The sequence below is a fragment of the Cyrtonyx montezumae genome, unplaced genomic scaffold, assembly GCF_038088225.1.
Source record: "Cyrtonyx montezumae isolate F1298 unplaced genomic scaffold, pur_monq_1.0 scaffold_0, whole genome shotgun sequence".
Lineage (NCBI taxonomy): Eukaryota > Metazoa > Chordata > Aves > Galliformes > Odontophoridae > Cyrtonyx > Cyrtonyx montezumae.
In genome coordinates this window covers 23,235,153-23,253,740 of record NW_027071824.1, presented here as the reverse complement: position 1 = coordinate 23,253,740, position 18,588 = coordinate 23,235,153, and the positions used below count along the sequence as shown (strand labels likewise).

The following is an 18,588-nucleotide window of genomic DNA, read 5'->3' as shown; positions in this document are numbered from 1 at the left end:
GTTCTGAACGAGTCTAAGTACTCACCATATGGAAGTTGTGGATTTTTGTGCTTTTTTTCTTCTCTTTTTTTTCTTTTTCTTTTTTCTTTTTCCCTAAACTTTTTATGCTGGAGATAATAGATTCAGTTTGATTTTAAGGAAACAGTATCTGCTGAATGTTTACAGTAAGTTGAGTAGTATTTGTCTGCTGCAAAAGAAGATAGATTGAAAACTGATCAATGTCATTATTGGAATGAAGACAGGGATTGTACAATGATAGTATACCTCTGTACAGCATTTCTTGCTGGACTCGATGAACCAGGATTCTCATACAAGAATGAGTAGTATACATCTGCCTCATGGTATAGGTGAGCAGAGAGCCTGGACCATGCACCAACCAGAATCTTTTATAAAATAGAGCAGTTGCTGTTGTTATAATGGATCATTGTGCACTGGCTAGTAAGGTGGATTCAACAGAACATTAACGTGACCATTCTGATTCTGGACATAAACGTTTCCATTTGGCACAAAGCTCTCATCTGTCAGTGGAACATGTTCAGATCTTATTCAAGGACTGTGCAAACATGCTTATGTGTATTTTGCTTTTAAAACAGAAATTTCTTATAATAATTTGATAATTAAATAATAATTAAAATAGCTTATTATGGAGGTTGCTCCAAAAGTAATGCTTCCTATTTATTTCCCTGGAAACAGCAAATACAAAGAGCACAATAACACTAGTTGATAGAGCACATTCTCACCTATAGAATACTATTTTTCAACTTTGTTGGAATGCACCAACCCACCACCTCACTGTGCTCACATCCGCTATTCAGATTCCTGAAACATGCAACAAGTGTTGATGAATGTCATGGGGTGCCATTTTTTCTGCATGAAGGAATTAAATTATATACAGTTGCTTCGCTTACATGTCAGAAGCCATGTGACAGAATGTCCCCCTGCTGTGCAGCAAAAAAAAAGTAATACAATATTGGTGAAAGGTTCAGCTTGTACTCATACCACCACCTTCTGCCTCTGATGTCATGAACAACATAATAATATAGGGGTCAATACTTTTGGAGCAGCCCTTGTAAAAGTACAGGGTATAGTTCATGTCATTCTAACAGATTAGGGCATTTACTGAAAAACAAACAAACAAAATAAAAATCAAAATTCATCACTGTTGAACAAAATACTCAGAGTGGACTGGGTCCTAAGGGTTGCACAAATTTCTCCCATATTTGGATGCCAGTTCAATTTGAGTAGGACAGAGTGCTCCTGCTTCTGTGAGTTAATGGAAAGCTTCATTCTTTATTGTTCAGAATGGGACACTTCTCATCAACGAAGAAGTATTTTACACACACGGAATCAAATCATTGATGATGTTCATTTTGGTTTACTTTTTGACATTTAAGAGGCTATTTTTCACATTGATTTATGTTGTATCTCAAGTTAAGTCATGCCTTGAAAAACATTGTATTTAAAAGAATTCATGCCGTGTTCTCAAGATGGCAGATCCAAGTTCGATTAGTTAAACTTTTGCCATCGAACACTTCAATTAGTTTGACATTTTTACCTTTTGTTTTCAAATTCTCAGTGACATCCTGAGTAGCATCCTACCATATTTTACTTCCTAAAGCTTTAATAGTAATTTCCTTGTGGCTTTTATATTAGTTAGCTTTGCTTTTAATTTAATTTAGTTTGTTTTTTTTCCTTTAATTACAATATGTGCTTATTTAACCATGTTTGTTAAGGATATGCACTTAAAATCTCTTTCTTTAATACTGTCCCACATTCTGCTCAGATAATTGATTCTTTCTGCGTGACATCATGTTGCTTTTCCTGCTCATATATCAGCTGTTATTTTTTCTTTCTTCCCCCTCCCCCCCTTTTATCTTCTTTTTTCCTTCTTTTTTATTTTTCTTTTGTCTTCAGCCTGTTCTGCAAACTTGGAGTTCTTGTCAGGCATAGGATTTCACTGTTTGGTAAGGAGACCCTTGATAAATTCTAGCATGGCCATCTCTTGGTTTTCTTTGCCATTTTTGCATTGCGTTATGTGCTGCTTTGTTGCATGCTGCATGGCTGAAATGCATGGTCATCAAAGACCACTAATCGTTTAGGCTGGTAGATCACACAGTTTATTAGATGAAATGAGAAGCTTTTGTAGTTACCAGTTTTGGGGGTGTGGGGTTACTTTGTTTTCTGTGTGTCTTAATCAATATATGCATTTCATTATTCTTTAAAAAAAATCACTGAGTTAATTATAGTTACATATCTGTTATTTTATTATAATTCACTTGGAGTATCAGAAGTATGCAGAGTATCAGAACTGTACATTTGTATTGGAAACTCCTTAAGGAAAATTAGTAGTGGGCTGAAATGCTTGGTGATGTTCTGTGGAAATCTTAAACATTCCCAGATGTGCTTTACCACCTCACATACGCATGTCTACTTTATCTTTGGTATTATGTGAATCTATCAGGGGCTGGGTGTTTGTTTTTCTTAATGTGAAAAAAAATAATTCGAAGTCTCCATATAGTGTAATTACTAAGTGCAATGTGTGGCACAGTCCTTTTCTTTGCAAATTTTTCTTATGCCATGATAATAGAATAGTTGAAATAGCACATCCTATGACATATAGCTTCTGCAATTAATGGGTGTACTGCAAAATTCAGCATTCCTGCACATATCTGATTGAGTAATTATCTATCTGATTAAAATTCGATTAAGGTAACATGCGTCTAACTCAATTTCTACGTATTTTATTCAATGTCATGAAAAAATGAAGAGAAGGAACTAATTTGATACAGCAGTGTGGTATATGAAAAGCCTTACACACCATTACAAAAACCGTTAAAATCAGAAGAGTAGAAGTTATTTGGGGATAATGCATTTAAGTATGTTTTGTGATGAACAGAGTGGTTTCTCCTGTTAAGTCAAAAAATCATAGAAAGAATGGAGCTGAGTGGTGGTGTAGTTTTTTCTGAAGGATGGAATATGTCACAAACCTATGTATAAGCTATCGTGTACACATAGGTTATTTCTTCAAAGAATAAACTAGTTCAGCTATACTATTAAGGTTTTTTCAGGAATTATTTTGTAGTTGTTGCTGTGTGAATTTGTTTTTATTATTTTTTTTCTCCTAATGAATGAAAATTCAAGTGCAACATTGGATTCAGCATAATTTATTTGAGTACTAAGGGAAAGACTTTTTCAGTTTATTCAATTTCTGTTCTTTGGCTGGATTCAAACAGTAGGAGGAGATAGGACAGATGGTATAGGATGGTGCACCACAGCTATGATTTGGTTTTCGACTCGAGTTTCCCAGTGTGCAGTAACTAAGTGAATACAAAATCTTTGTGCTGAAGCAGAAATATACTGTAGTTTTCCCATTAGTTGTGACAAGATTGCAATAAATCTCTGAAGCATGGTTGCAACTGTGAACCTATTAACTCAAGTCAAAGTCATCTTACAGCTTGCCTTACTTTGAGAATGAATTAAATTACGTTAGAAATCCTGATTGGATCAGTAGAACTGTACTTTGAGCAATTTTGGGCCTGTGCAGAAAAGGGGAAAATGCTTGAGAACAGCCTGTCAGAATACAGCTGGAGCCATGAGGGCTGCTTAAATGAACAAGAGTTGCTTGGTAATATGCTTTATGGATATTAGGGAATTTGTTATTTTATTGACATTCCATACAAGTGCTTTATATTTACTGTGAGGATACAGCTGCATATGTTAATGTTATTAGTAAATGTCCTGTACTGATTTAAAAAGTTTCATATAAAATATGCAAAAAACAAACAAACAAACAAAAAACCCCCAAAAACCCACAACACTTTTGTTGTTTTAGATGAAAACAAGTAAATGAATGACATCAAACCACCAAAGTAAGACTCAGAATTTCCGCAGAACCTAAACCTATATTTCATAGCAAATTGTGTTTTCTAAGATTTTGTAACAAATCCTATTGTAGATTATAAAGAAAGAGTGACACTCCAGGAAGGAGTTTCCATGATAGTTTAGATAGGCTGATTTCAGTGCTATGTTGATAAAAATGGCTAAACTGTAGTACACCAGTTTTTTGTGATAACGGAGTTCTACTCTGATGTCCAAGATAAACACATGGAAGGTTCTTCCATTGCTTATGTTGCTTATGTTTATTCCTAAGAAAAATATTTTTCTCTTGTGTTTCTTTTTCAGTAAGTTAACTGGTTGCCCTCACTTCTTGTTTCGTTAAATGACATGTAATAGTGTTTATAGATGCCTATACCCATCTGGCTTCCAAAATATGCAAATTGCTAGGTTTACATTCATCTGTGCAAACCCACCTCTCAAACTGATTCATTTTTAAAAGTCTCCAGAACTTGCAAATTCTTCTTTAATAGGAAAAGATTTTCTATTATGTGGCCGTGCTACAGCTATGTCTATTTACGGCAGAAGTAGAAACGGCCTTCAGAGCCGATCCTAATTCTGTGTGGAAGAATAGGTTGTCAGATCATCAGCATTTTAATTACTGTCTTCAAAGCAATTTCCAGTAAATTTAAGCTAGATGCTTCCAAACCAAATGTATGTTTTGATTAAAGGAGGGAGCGATTAAAACTGTTGTTTGTTACCATAATGCAAAATAATACAAAAATTTCAAGGCATTCAAAACTGTTACTGATTTTACTTGAATTAAGATAGTTGTGTAAATCTTGTTTTGGGGTGAAGTACTGAAGCTGCCTGTTTTGAACGTGTTACCTTGCATAGTCTTTTAATATTGGTTTAGAATGTATTTCTTGTACATCAATAGATTTTATGATAATTTTATTACCATTGGGGAAAAAAGACAAAACCTTCAATATCTGCTGTAGGGATATACCTAAAATTTGTTTGGTTTTCAGAATAAATAGATGAAGTTTTTAATCTTCCACCTTGTTGCACCCCAGAAGGTACCTGATTCCTCATGAATATATGGCTGTTGTATCTACATGGTGTATCTATATGGTATAAATTGATCACCAATGTTACTTTTCAGGGAAATAGAGTGAACACTATACTGCAGCTCACAGAATATGCACAGTTTGCTTGACAGTTTAATCCACAGTCTATACCAGGGTTGCCTTGAATGCTTCTATCTCTGCTGTCTTTCCCATGGTCCTGAAATCTTTTCTTCATCAGTGCTGGCATTCATGTCACAAGGGCAGTAAAATAGTAAGGAGATAGGGGTTGTCAAAAATAGGAGCTGACAAAAACCTTTATGGGTATGGTTACTTTTTTTGTGTAGGATTCATTTGGGATTCCTCAGCTTTATCATCTGGTTGTTACATCATTGCATGGCCATGAGTGCCAGTAAAAAGGATGAGACAGCATGGCTGAGGGCAGCCATAGAAACTGTAGTTCTAGTTTGTTTAATCAACTGTGAGTCTACACTGCAAAACTACCCCTTAATTTTGTTAACTAGAAAAGCAAGTAATTTTTCTTAAGCTTTCAGTCTGTTTAATTTATTTATTTTTAATTGAGAAACTAGAATTATAGAGAAGAAAGGAAAAATACTTTCATTTGTGCAATGATTTATATTTTTAAAAAATTATATAAACTCTGGGTCAAATTTTATGCTCAACTCTGTCCTGCATTAAATGTGAACCTAGCGGTGACATATACATGGCAACATCAGAGTCTGTGCATGTTCATACGAGGCATGTGTGTAAGTTCTCTTTTTACATCCATAATTGTAATGTATATAGTGACAAAGACTATTACTTACGTAGAGCAGATTTGCTGCTTCTATAAATAGTGTATTGGTAACACCAGAGAGCAAGCTAAACTTTTTGGTGATGTTTTATATATCTTCTCTTCTTGTCAGAGTTGCAAAAACAGCTTTTATTTTCCTGAAAGGGGGAAGATAAATGTTCTTATAAACTTGGATCAATTTAAGCAATGTTGATAAAATTAAATGAAAACCAGACAATACACTATAACTCTTATTAACCCCACATTTAAATGCTTCCTTCTTGAATGCCTCAGCTATTTGATGAGAGATGCTTAACTGCCTCTAGTTACTGAATTTGTACAAACAAGGATAAGACAACAAACTGCATGTTTTTAACTTGCTTGTCAAAATTTTACAAAAGTTGAATTACTCTTCTACTATGTAATTTACTCTTTCATTAAAACCAAAGGCATGATTAGCAGACTGTAGGTATGCTCTAAAGTATACACAGCTAAATTGGTGGGTAATTTTCCTTCCTATTTAGGAAATGATGCAACATCAATAGTCAACTGTCTTCACATTTTGGGACAGACCTTGGATGCCAGGTAATACTGAATGTGTTTCCTAAAGTTCAAAGAATATAACCTAAAAGAGAACAGTATCCAGTCAGATTTGTGTAAGGCTACCGCATTTCAATAGTCAAGAAAGAAATTATATTATTGAAAATAATTCCTATTTCAAAATAGGTTAATTACTTGTTTTACCTACATAGATTTTGGCAGAACAGTATTTTTAAGTTACACTTCAAGTGGTGTCAAGGAACTGCTGACTGTTCTTTCATCTGCTTATAATCACGTGATTGTCTCAAAAACACAGTAACATTAAAAACATTTTATGCTTTTATTTATGCTGCTTAGTCAAAATAAATAAATCAGGAGTTAAATGCACCTGGTTTGCAGTGAATCTGTCTCTGAGTGTCATTGAAAATTAACCCAGGTTTTATTTTGAGCAAATTATTCCCTATGGAATCTAAAGAGATCTAATTTTTTTACAGTGGAAAAACGAATAAAAACCCTTATGTTGTGCACCTATTACTTTTTTCTTTCATTAGCTTGTTCTGCTATGAGAAGATTTTATAGTCTTCGGAGATGAAAGAATTTTCTTTAGATCTGTCTCATCTATTTCATAAAAAACAAGACTAGATGTTATTTCATGCTCATCTAATGGAATATTCTGTTTCATTTTCTTTGCATGGTATATACAGAACTGTGATGAAAACTGGTCTGGAGTCTGTTAAGATGGCATTGAGAGCATTTTTGGACAATGCTGCTGAGGATCTGGAGAAAACAATGGAAAATCTTAAGCAAGGCCAGTTTACACACAGCAGAAACCAGCCCAAGGGAGTTACACAAATCATCAATTATACCACAGTGGCTCTCCTGCCAGTGCTATCTTCATTGTTTGAGCATATTGGACAGCACCAGTTTGGGGAAGATTTGATATGTACGTATTATTTAGAAATGCCATGCCATTAATATATTCTTAATATAATGTAGTAAGTATTAATAGGCTTTCATTTCTATTGTAGAAGGACAGATCCCATCCTACTTTGACAAAATTTTGATTAAATTAAACGTTTATGATAAATAATCTAGAACAGTCTGCAGGTTTTAGTGGGCCTTCTGTAAATACTAAAGAAGCTGTGGTTTTGAAGGCTTAGTTTTGGTATTGTCTCCACCATAGGTCCACTGTTATTTAGTCACTGGGAAAAGTTACTTGAAGTTAATTTGTCTTTACTCTGTTTGTAGCTGAGGATATATTGCTCTCGTGATGGCGCATTGTAATGCACACCCCAGTTAGCAGGGTGTGCGTGTAGGTGCATCTCAATTTGTAAAAATAAATAAAAAAGTAAATGCAGAAATGTAGAATTCAGTCACTAAATAAAGGAATGCATGTCGCTTCATTTCCATGGGTATTCCAATTGTAACAGATTCAGTGTTATTCATTTTCCCAAATCCATTCTCTTCAGGACAAAGCTTTTTAGTCTGCAACATCAGGATGTGGTAGAGTCACCACCCCTGAAGGTGTTTAAGAAGTGTTTAGATGTTGTACTGAGGGGCATTATTTAGTGGAAAATATTAGTGACAGGCAAATGGTTGGATGGTATTAGAGGTCTTTTCCAACCCTAGTGATTTTGTGATTCCATGAACACAAAGTTTTAATACTGTGTGTTTTAGGAGCTCCATAGGATTTCTGCTGCCCAGACTATGTTAAAGCAAACTGTTCTGCTTCTTTGTAGCTATCTCATTTATGGAATTCTCTGAAAAGTGGTCCTTAGTATCTGAAAAATCATTATTTAAAATAGCCTTAAAGAGTTGTTTTTGAAAATTTTGAGTTCTATTGATGGATTAGAATGTGTTGGGACATAAATATCCAGTTCTCTTATTAAATTATTTCTGTAATATTCAGGAGACTCTGACAGTATTCAGAAAAAAAAATCTATCAGGTTAATACCTATTACTACATCATTATAAAATATTGTTTATCAGGCATTAACGTGACTTATTTTTTTATCTGATATTTTGCATTTTGGAACTTCGTGATAAGCCTTTCATACTTTCCTACTAGTGAGAAATTCCACATAGCTCATGTTGACATTAAACTCCCAGTATAGGAATTCAGAAACTCAGAAAACTATTAGTTTAAATTATGCCTAATTGTAAGATTATATTGTTTGTAATATTCCGATGGCAGGCATCTTGACCTGGTGTATGTATTACATTTACAGAGTAAATGTGGTTATGTACAAAGGTGCAATAGTGTACCTGAGGTTATTATTATTACATAAAAAGATTCAGCTCTAAAAGGTGAATGGAACGATAATTACTTTGTAGTAAAGAATCAGAATATCTTGCTTTGATGAACCATCTTCTAGGTTTTCCCAGCACATTATGTCTATTTTAGTCCCAAAATTTCATTGTGTTTTAGGTGAAGTGTACAGTACTGTGGGAGAGAATATAGAAGTTGTAAAAGAAAAATGGGAGTGTTGTCCTTGATGGTATTTATTCTACTGTGACACTAGTACCACATCTTACACTGGAAAATCATTTTTTCAAACAGATGTTAAGATAAATCTCACATTTGTGTGATTGAAATGCTTTATAATTTTGAAACATGGTCTGGGGAAGTATTCAGAAGAACTGAAGGGATTATTTCTCTTTTTTAATCCTTTGTAAATGTAATGTAAATTAAGTAGATGCTATTAATTATCTAAGTCTAAATCAAAAAAGAATATGAAACGTAATTAAAAGACTTAAATACATATTTAATGGCATTGCATTTCCTCTGTGTATTAAATACATTGATGTTGCATTTGTATATAAATCTTAAAATTTTTTAATTTTTTTTACTCATAAACTTTATTTGATTTGCCATGAAGTTTTTTGAAGTGAAAATGCTTGAGAAAACTAGAAAAGATTGATATTATTTTCTATAGCTATTAATACTTATTGAATTAGATTTTGTTCTTACAGAGTTGCTATGCCATTAATTTCTGCTGTGGCATTGAATGTTCAGAAGACTGTTTTTGTGTTTAGAGAATAGTTGCTGTAGATTGTCCTTGATGGCTTAATCTCATCACTGCAGTTGATGTCAAAAGAATTTTAATGACATTTTCTCTTAATACCTATCATTTTTTCATTTCTTTAGTGGAAGATGTTCAAGTGTCTTGTTACAGAATATTGGCCAGTTTGTATGCTCTGGGAACCAGCAAAAGTATATATGTAGAGCGGTAAGATGAAAAAATTTTCATCTATTTTGATTAACCAGGATATAAATACAGATAATAAATATATGTACTCCAGAAAAGAATATGCGAAGATGTGGTTTTTGGAAACACACCTTGACAGGAAAAAAAAATTGCGCTCAGATGTTAAGCAGAATCCTGCAGAACTTATTGCATTGTACTTAAAATGTTATGTTACACTTTTTTCAAAATATATTACTTAATTCAACCAAAAATTACAGACAAAGTAATCTAACTAATTAAAAACATCACATCATTTAAGGTCCAGCTGAGGAACTCTAAATATTTGATGCTCAGTTCAGCTATTGTTGTTGTTATATCTAAGAAAAAGGAAGTTTTATCTCTAAGATACAATGATAGTCATACTTGGTCTCTTGACACATCAGTCTATTAAGTGAACTTTTTCTTAACTATAAAATCAGTAAAGCTGATAGGAACGTAATAGAACAAATATCACTAACATGGTGGCTTTGTGTTTTTCCTGCATATTCCTCACTTGCTTTCAAATGCGCAGTCCATCTTTGATGTTTTATGTCATGACATTAATCTATTAGCAGAGTTTGCTGTACTTTTTTCTATTACCTTTTCTCGTCTTGATAATCTTAATAATATGCAGACTTACCTCTTTGAGATGAAGACTTTAGAATAAAATAAATGCCGATTTACACCAAAAATAGTGTATTCATTAAACAGTGTGAAACTTTAATGATGTTTATTAATTAACAGGCAACGATCAGCGTTAGGAGAATGCTTGGCTGCTTTCTCAGGTGCCTTTCCTGTGGCTTTTTTGGAAACTCATTTGAACAAACATAATATCTACTCAATTTACAATACCAAGAATGCAAGGGACAGAGCAGGTATTTCTAGAATCTCATGTGATGCTTATGAAAACACAAATTTCACTGTGAGTGTTGCTTGCCTTAGTAAATGTATTTTTGCATACAGTTTATAGTGCAAGATTTTTCTTTTACCTTCTTGTGTTCTTTCATAAATGAATGGGCAAATTTTAGTAAAACTAATTATTATAAGTTTTAAAGGTACTGATATTTTCACTGTAAGATTCTGTACTCAAAATATGATTTTAGAATGAATTTGTTGTGAAGACTTCATGCAGTGTTAGTAGTTCAGGTGCTGTACGTTGGATGATGGAATTATATATTCTAATCAGTAACTTTAGTACCTCAGTTTTTGTATACAGTACTGAGTACCTAAAACGCACATACTTGGAATCGAAACAAAATACTTTTACCTGTGTACATAAAAAATATAAAGTATATGTAGTTCAGCATAGTATATAAGCTGGTTTTTTTTTTTTTTGTTTCTTATTGGAAATACAAGACTCAGAATAATACTCTCCAGTAGCACTAAATATGCTTATTTTGCACATGTCCTTATGTTCCACCTCTGAAACTCTTGATGTTTCTCGTGCTAAGACAGTTGTGGAATAAGGATATATGTGCCACTTCTTTCAAAGGAAAATAGAAGTTACAGTGGATCTTTACAATCTCTACATGTATACTGAGTGTGAATTATAACACAGATTTGTATAATTACAGTGCATAAAATGCAACTTAAAATTCTATAACTTTTATAACTTCGCCTGTATTTATAAAGAAAAGACAGATATGAAACATTCTTCAAAGGGTTATAGCATTTTATCTTGCAAGTATGAACACATGTGCTTGCTTATCATATATATTCTAGTTCCTCTAATGTATCTAGAAAGACAATAAGCTGATTTTTAAATTTATTTTAACATATATTTAAATTTATTTTCCAGTATTGCATTGTGCTTAGAGCACACTAAAGGACACTAAAGTGGGTGTGTAAAATCTACTTGAGCCTAGCTAAGAGAAAATAATGTTTTTGGAAAGATCTAGCCTTACTCTATAATGGCAAGGTTTTATTAATAAATGGTGGGCTACATTTTCAATATGTAGATATCTATTTTCTCACTGCATATGTGTATCAGGATCTCAGACACTCATGAGCTAATGGATGTACTTATTAACTACACATGAAAGAAACTGCCTGCAGGAGAAAGAAAAAAAAAAAAAGACAGTTGACAGTTGCAGTTCCCTTTCAGAGGAAAGAACTGACAATTCAAGGAATCTGAGAAGCCTACTTCTACAATCCAAAATTCTCCTCTAAAAGTCAGTTTCCCAAAATTTATTCTGTTCAGTATTTCAGGGATTGTTTTTCTTTTTTCTATTGGTAAAGTCATGTCTCACTTTATATGTTTTGGGGAGATACTCATTGTAGTGATATTTCCCCACCTACAAAGCTCACACTGGTTGGAATTCTGAAATTTAATCTTCCTTTCATTGTTGAAGCTTTCACAAAGGAATTGTTTTTATTATAGAAAAATTTGTTATGGAGGCTTATATATAACCATTTTATTACTAAATGGTATGACTGTTGTTTTGTTTTATTTTGTTTTATTATTTTTTTCCCTTTGATCAGAAAGGCATGCAAATGGGGAAAAAAATGTGGTGCTAATTATCACTTGGAGATAATTATTTGCTTTCTATGACTTAGTGTATTCATTTTGGGATTTTTAATTTTCTTTTTTAATAGTTCTCAATTTGCCTACTACTGTAGAAGAGGTTTGCCCAAATATCCCTTCCTTGGTGAAGCTAATGGAAGAAATAGTGGAACTGGCAGAATCTGGTATTCGCTACACACAAATGCCACATATAATGGAAGTCATACTGCCTATGCTGTGTAGTTACATGTCACACTGGTGGGAGCATGGGCCGGAAAACAATCCTGACAAAGCTGAAGTGTGTTGTACAGCCTTGACATCAGAGCACATGAACACACTGTTGGGTAACATCTTGAAAATCATCTATAACAACCTTGGTATTGATGAAGGAGCCTGGATGAAGAGGTTAGCAGGTAAGATGTAAAAACAAAAAGATAGATAAATGTGTATATGATTGGAATATGTATCTATTTATACACTCTGAATTACTCTGTATTTACCCTCTTAAAGTTGATTTAGAATAACACTCATATATTTGTTTTTTAAAAAATATGAATCTTGACAAAGTAGTACACTAATTATAAGGAAAAATAGTACAAGCAGTATGTATTAATCTCTTAATAAATAATTTAAGAAGTACATCAAATTATATCTTTTTCTCCAGCATATACACATACCCATTTACTAGTATGTTGAATGAAAAAATTATGGTTGTTTAGCCCATTTTCATTATATAACAGGTTACTGCTTGCAGGAAGTTTCTTGCTCTGTCTGAGAGCTGGAGCTGTAAAAAGCTGTTTTGAAATTGCGTATTCCAGCATTTCTTTCACAACGAAAGGAGGAAATGCATGTCATTTCTTAAACATTACATTACTTCATTGTGAGAATAATAATGAAAACATTGTGAGAACAATATACTTTATTTTAGTTTATTTATCAGTGTTGCAATCTTTAAGAAGAAGTCAGAATACTTCAGTGTTGTGATTTCAGTTTTTCAGATAGGCTTTTTTATGATTTTTCAATACTTATTGTAGTAGCTGGTAACAGTCTGGATTCATAGTCTATTGAGGTCTTGTAATATAATGAGCACTAGTGATAAGATGGAACTGCCTAAAATTCTCTGTAATCTAATAGATATGTTAACAATGGTTTTGCACTAATGGACCCATACGAGGGGCTAATTTGCATTGTAATTTTTTAGTAGATTTGCAAATAAAATCATGCTAACAAGTGTCAAATTATGGGTTTGTAGATAGTAGAATCAATCTCATTTCTGTCTATGCAAGCTTTCCATTGTCCTTATGTACATAAGAAATATAAGTAGGCTGTTTGAGTAGCTTTGCAAATACCTAGTGTGTGCTTTCCAGCCCTACTTTAGTCAAGCTGAAAAGCAAGGCACAAAAGAGGAATCACAAGTTTTACGAGACATTGTGAACGTTCTTTAGCTATAGAGGTATCTACCCATACATATTATTAAACAATTTCCTCGATGTTCAGCAAAATAATGCAGGTAAATACCAATATGTTGCTAAACTATCTGTAAATAGGCACCTCAATATTTATGATCTTTCAAGGTTAGTCTGTTAAATTGTATTTTTAGCTCCCACAGTTACAAAGTAAATTAACCATGTGAAATCCTGACCACGTTTAATTCTTGGCAAAACTTGTGCTGATTTCAATGGGGGCAGGATTTTACTCTGTATTCAAGAAATAAGACACAAGAAGGAAGGAAAAGTAGAAGTTTTGTTCATATTTTGTGGCCAGCTGTACATTATAATATTGATTGCCTTAAATAGTGTTTTCCCAGCCCATCATAAGCAAAGCGAAGCCACAGCTCTTAAAGACACACTTCCTGCCACTGATGGATAAGCTAAAGAAAAAAGCAGCAGTGGTTGTATCGGATGAAGAGCATCTAAGAGCAGAAGGCAGAGGTGACATGTCGGAGGCTGAACTGCTCATCCTAGATGAGTTCACCACTTTGGCACGGGACCTCTATGCCTTCTACCCTTTGTTGATTAGATTTGTGGACTATAACAGGTATGTGGAGAGGAATAGGTTAATAAATTTCTTAAAATCTTGTTTAATGATACCATATCTTATTCCTTGGTGTGCCCATTATTTAATTAAAGTAGCTTTTACTCAGTCTGCAAATTTTAAAGTTGATCAAGCTGATGCTTTATAGCTAAAAAGAATTTTAAAAAAAGTAGAGCCTTTTTCAGAATAGGAAAATGATACTAGGCCCAATACGAATGTGATTAACTACAGATAGGATTAAAAAAAATTTAAGAGTTTTGCAATAGGATACCAAAAAGTTGCTGCTACTAGAAAGGATTTGCATGCTTGGTTTTGTTGGCTTTCATCCATGAAAAATGCTGAAAACAGCATTCAATCATAATGCCAGTAAGGATCATCAGCATTTCTGCCAAAATTTTAGGGCAAAATGGCTGAAAGAGCCCAACCCTGAAGCTGAAGAATTGTTTCGCATGGTGGCTGAAGTCTTTATTTACTGGTCAAAGTCTCATGTAAGTAACTCCTTGGTAAATTTATTGTAAGGTAGTTTTTTTTATTAGGCAGTCAATTATGTAGTGGTTTTGTTTGAGAAAACACATTTAATATCAGATTTGGAACTGTAGATGAGGAGACAGTAATGACTTTGGGTTTTTTTGACACTTCTTAAATGTCTGACTAGTTGGGGGAGTTGATGGGTGTTTTGTAGCGTAATAACAGTGACTGGATTTTTTTTGTATATTGTATAACTACTATTAAGTTCATTCAAGCCTATGTCCTTACCATATTTTTAATCAGCTTCAAAACTATTTTATAACCTGAATAAGTGGGTACTACATTAGAGATAGCTGCTTCATTAAATAAAATGACTTTTTGTTAAATTATATAGTCTACATTCTTGAGCCTCTAGATAGAGTTATAATAAAAATTACTTTGAAAAGATCCTAATAGAAAGAAGAAGGCTTTCTGAAAGAAGTGCACAGCTCTACTTATAGTGACTTAATTAGTGTTGCAGCACAGATTTTTTTAAATATTTAAGGTGTATAATTCAATTATTAGGGGTAGGTCTGTACCTGGATTGCATAAATAGAAGCTGATAAGGAAAGCTGATATTCTACATGCAAGTAGCAAATATATCTTAAAAGGAATCTCCAAATAAAATATTTTTACTATATGATACCACTTGATGTTTGATAAAGTTAAGTATCTCTTTTCAACTGCTCTTCTCCCAAATGTAGAATCCTTGGTTCTCAAGTCTGATTTCTGTTGTGCAAGGACCAAGGAGTCTGGATTAAAATCTAATCAGGCACTATCACTAATAGTGCATAAATGAAAATAAACTATGATTCATACAGTTACTGGAGCAAAAAGTAAAAAAAAACCAAACATCAAAATTGAGAGAGACTAAACAGTTTCAGGTATTTTATCTTGTTATAGACTGTTGTCTATGCTTGAATTTCTTTTCTGCCATAACTTCAGTTTTTTCAAGTTTTAGAAACAAGATGCCTTGTTATTTATGTAGTTGTCTGAAATTTGATTCTAAGATTTATTACAAATATTGCTGTACTTATTTTTTACTGTAACTAGGTACTAGATCACCAAATTATTTGTGTATTCATAAGTTCAGACTTTATTTATACTTACTTATGTATCTAAATAATATTGGATATTGTAATGCTAAAAGTTGGAATTGATGGTTTATTTGTAAAGGAAAACCTAAACTATATTTTATAGTGAATTAGACATTTTTATCATGTATGTTTCATATCCAGAGAAATATTTTCATCCCTCTAGCGTAGAGAAAAAACAAAAACAAAACAAAACAAACAAAAAAAAAACAAAAACCAAGAATGACACAAAACCCTGAGCTGTGTAACAAAAATAAAACTGGAATTTGGTGCTGTTCTCAATCTTTCATTGTTTTTTTCTGTCCTTGTCTTATTTTTGTGAATTTAATAAATTTCCAATTCAGCTATATTTTTAATTTTATTTTGATACTGTCCACATGTATCATCTGTGCTTTTAGCTGAGATCTTCTGTATGTTTCAGAATTTCAAAAGGGAAGAACAGAACTTTGTGGTACAGAATGAAATCAACAACATGTCTTTCCTTATCAGTGATACCAAATCTAAGATGTCCAAGGTAGTGTAAATATTTTTTTCTTTTTGCAAAATATAAAGAGATAGGCAGACTCTAGAAAAACATTATTTAATTTTATTTTTAAAATGTAGTTTTGACCACTTATTAGAAGTTAAAACACTAGGTTAAGAAGCAGTAGGTAGTCATTTAAGAAACACAGTGAGCTTTCAAGGTACCTGTGCAAAATATTTACAATAATAGGTATTTAGCTGCAAAGAAAGTAAGGAATTTAATTTATCAAGCTAGAAATAAGTATGAAAGTGTTTGCTCAACTAACTATTTAATAATAGGTTTATTTAATATTTGATATGTTACTTTGTTTTCCATCATTGCTTTATGCCGCAGGCAGCTGTTTCTGACCAGGAGAGGAAGAAGATGAAGCGGAAAGGTGACCGGTACTCCATGCAGACCTCTCTTATTGTGGCAGCACTGAAGAGATTACTTCCTATTGGTCTAAATATATGTGCCCCTGGAGACCAAGATCTAATTGCACTGGCCAAAAACAGGTTCAGCATGGTAAGTGCTCATGTGACGTTTCTAGAAGAAGACATATGCTTGATCACGTTTCATAGTAAACAAGCCTAAATAGAAAATATTCTAGAATTTTTAAAAGTGTTGCTGGGCTTTGCTCTTCTGACTTTCAGCTTCCTAGATGGAATGTCTGCCCTTGCTATTTTTCAGTGTCATCAGCCTAGAAAGTGAAAAATTAAGGCCAGAACTTCAAGTGGAACATATGCATCAAGTAGAATTAATATGAAATCTTTTTCATTTTAATGTTGCTGTATGTAAATATATAGATAGAATTCTTATTCATAATCAAGACTCATTTTGCTGTATAAAGACACAATTGCTGATGATAGTAGTAATCTATAACTTGTTCACCTATTGGGGCAAAAAAATGTTTGAACTTGTGCATATTTAATTTCTAAATAATAAATAAATTAGCAGAGAAAATATTCTTAAGATAAAGCAGTTATTTCTTTCTCAATTTTTAATACTAAATTGTGTTTAATATATTTTGTGAAGCTTGCATTTGGAAATGCATATAAGAACTAAATGTCAATTTTGTTTGGTCAACATTCAAAATTTATAACGTGTTTATATTTGTGTATATATGCATATATATAATAGATTTTTTTAATTAAAACTCATATTTAGTGTGCTTGCTTAATGTGAATAAATATGAATTATGACATTCAGAACTTGTTCCTGCATGCATGAATATGACTACCTCATCCAAAAAGACACATTTCCTATGAAAATTTCCTTACTTTTCTTCATTTTTTTTTCTCATTGTCAATTTTATTTATCATCTGGACCAAACCCAAACTTAATGTTTATACAGCACTGATCCACATCATTTATAATTTCTTGACAGAAAGATACAGAGGATGAGGTACGAGATATCATTCGCAGTAATCTTCATCTCCAGGGCAAGGTAATTTATATGTAGTTTTAAAGATCTAATCTTTTTCACTTGAATTAATTTGTTTGTACCATATAATGACAACCTGCCTCACTTATTTAAGATAACTTGAAACTGCTTTTTCTCCTCTATCAGGTAACTTTTTCATTTCAATAGTTAAATGTTAGTTTTTTAATGTGCTTATGTATGTTTTTTACAGTATAGACTGGGCTTTTGAATCCCTATGAACACAATATGAAACTGGGCACATAAACAAGGCCTATCACAGTTTAAACTCTACCTTCTAATTACTTGAGATAGAATCTGAAAAATGTTTGATCTTACCTTATATCAGTTTGAATGAAAAGGAAAAGGAAGCTACCACTTTTGCATATTCTGTGAAGTGAAAAATCACTGTGTTATGTCCCTGTTTTTCAGCTCATGGTAATGAAAGTATTTTGCAAGCAGTAATAGAGTTTTATTTTTTATTGAATTTCAATTGGTGCCAGATTAGTAGCTTTAGGGGAGAAGTCCTGAACTAGCCCAGTATAATTGGGCTGCCTTATTAATGCTTCAAACAGTGGAAAGAAGCTGCCAGAATAGGAAAGTGGTATATTGAAGGAAGAGGGAAGTGGATCTGTGGTTGGTGCTTTGCTAAGAATTGTCTTTTACTTCCTTCCCCACAAAAAGATTAATTCATCTCAGGGATAAAGCTGGTATTTAGTAATTAGGTAGTTAAAATAAAAACAAAAAAACTTAAACGAGTTGAGTATCTCAAAGTCAGTGCATGACAATGTAGATTTGCTTATTTGTTGATGGTTCTTCCAGACTAATATCTGAAGATGAATTTTCTCCGATTTTATGTTTTCTTCATAGCTTAGGTATGGTTTCTGTGAGCTGACAAGAAGGTGCTTCATTTTGCTAAACTAACATTTTATGCTAGCTTTAATTTTATATGAACTGCATATAGAAAACTTACCTCTTAAGTACAAAAAAATTGATTAAATCTTAAGAAGCTTGAAATAATTATCTTTATACAGTGAATATTACTTTCAAATGAAAAGTACACACAA

At 32.8% G+C, this 18,588-nt stretch overlaps 1 protein-coding gene across 9 annotated transcripts in view; it reads left to right on the top strand.

Annotated features, from left to right (window-relative positions):
* Positions 1–18,588, top strand: part of RYR2 (ryanodine receptor 2) — a 343,878-nt gene that overhangs the window by 257,619 nt on the left and 67,671 nt on the right. For all 9 annotated transcript variants that reach the window (XM_065730001.1, XM_065729961.1, XM_065729984.1 and 6 more), the window contains 11 exons: positions 1,915–1,964; positions 6,219–6,279; positions 6,939–7,177; positions 9,383–9,464; positions 10,206–10,336; positions 12,057–12,377; positions 13,761–14,001; positions 14,399–14,486; positions 16,021–16,113; positions 16,456–16,626; positions 17,489–17,548. In XM_065730001.1, coding sequence (XP_065586073.1) covers positions 1,915–1,964; positions 6,219–6,279; positions 6,939–7,177; positions 9,383–9,464; positions 10,206–10,336; positions 12,057–12,377; positions 13,761–14,001; positions 14,399–14,486; positions 16,021–16,113; positions 16,456–16,626; positions 17,489–17,548 — 1,537 coding nt within the window. The remainder of the gene's footprint in view (positions 1–1,914; positions 1,965–6,218; positions 6,280–6,938; positions 7,178–9,382; positions 9,465–10,205; positions 10,337–12,056; positions 12,378–13,760; positions 14,002–14,398; positions 14,487–16,020; positions 16,114–16,455; positions 16,627–17,488; positions 17,549–18,588) is intronic.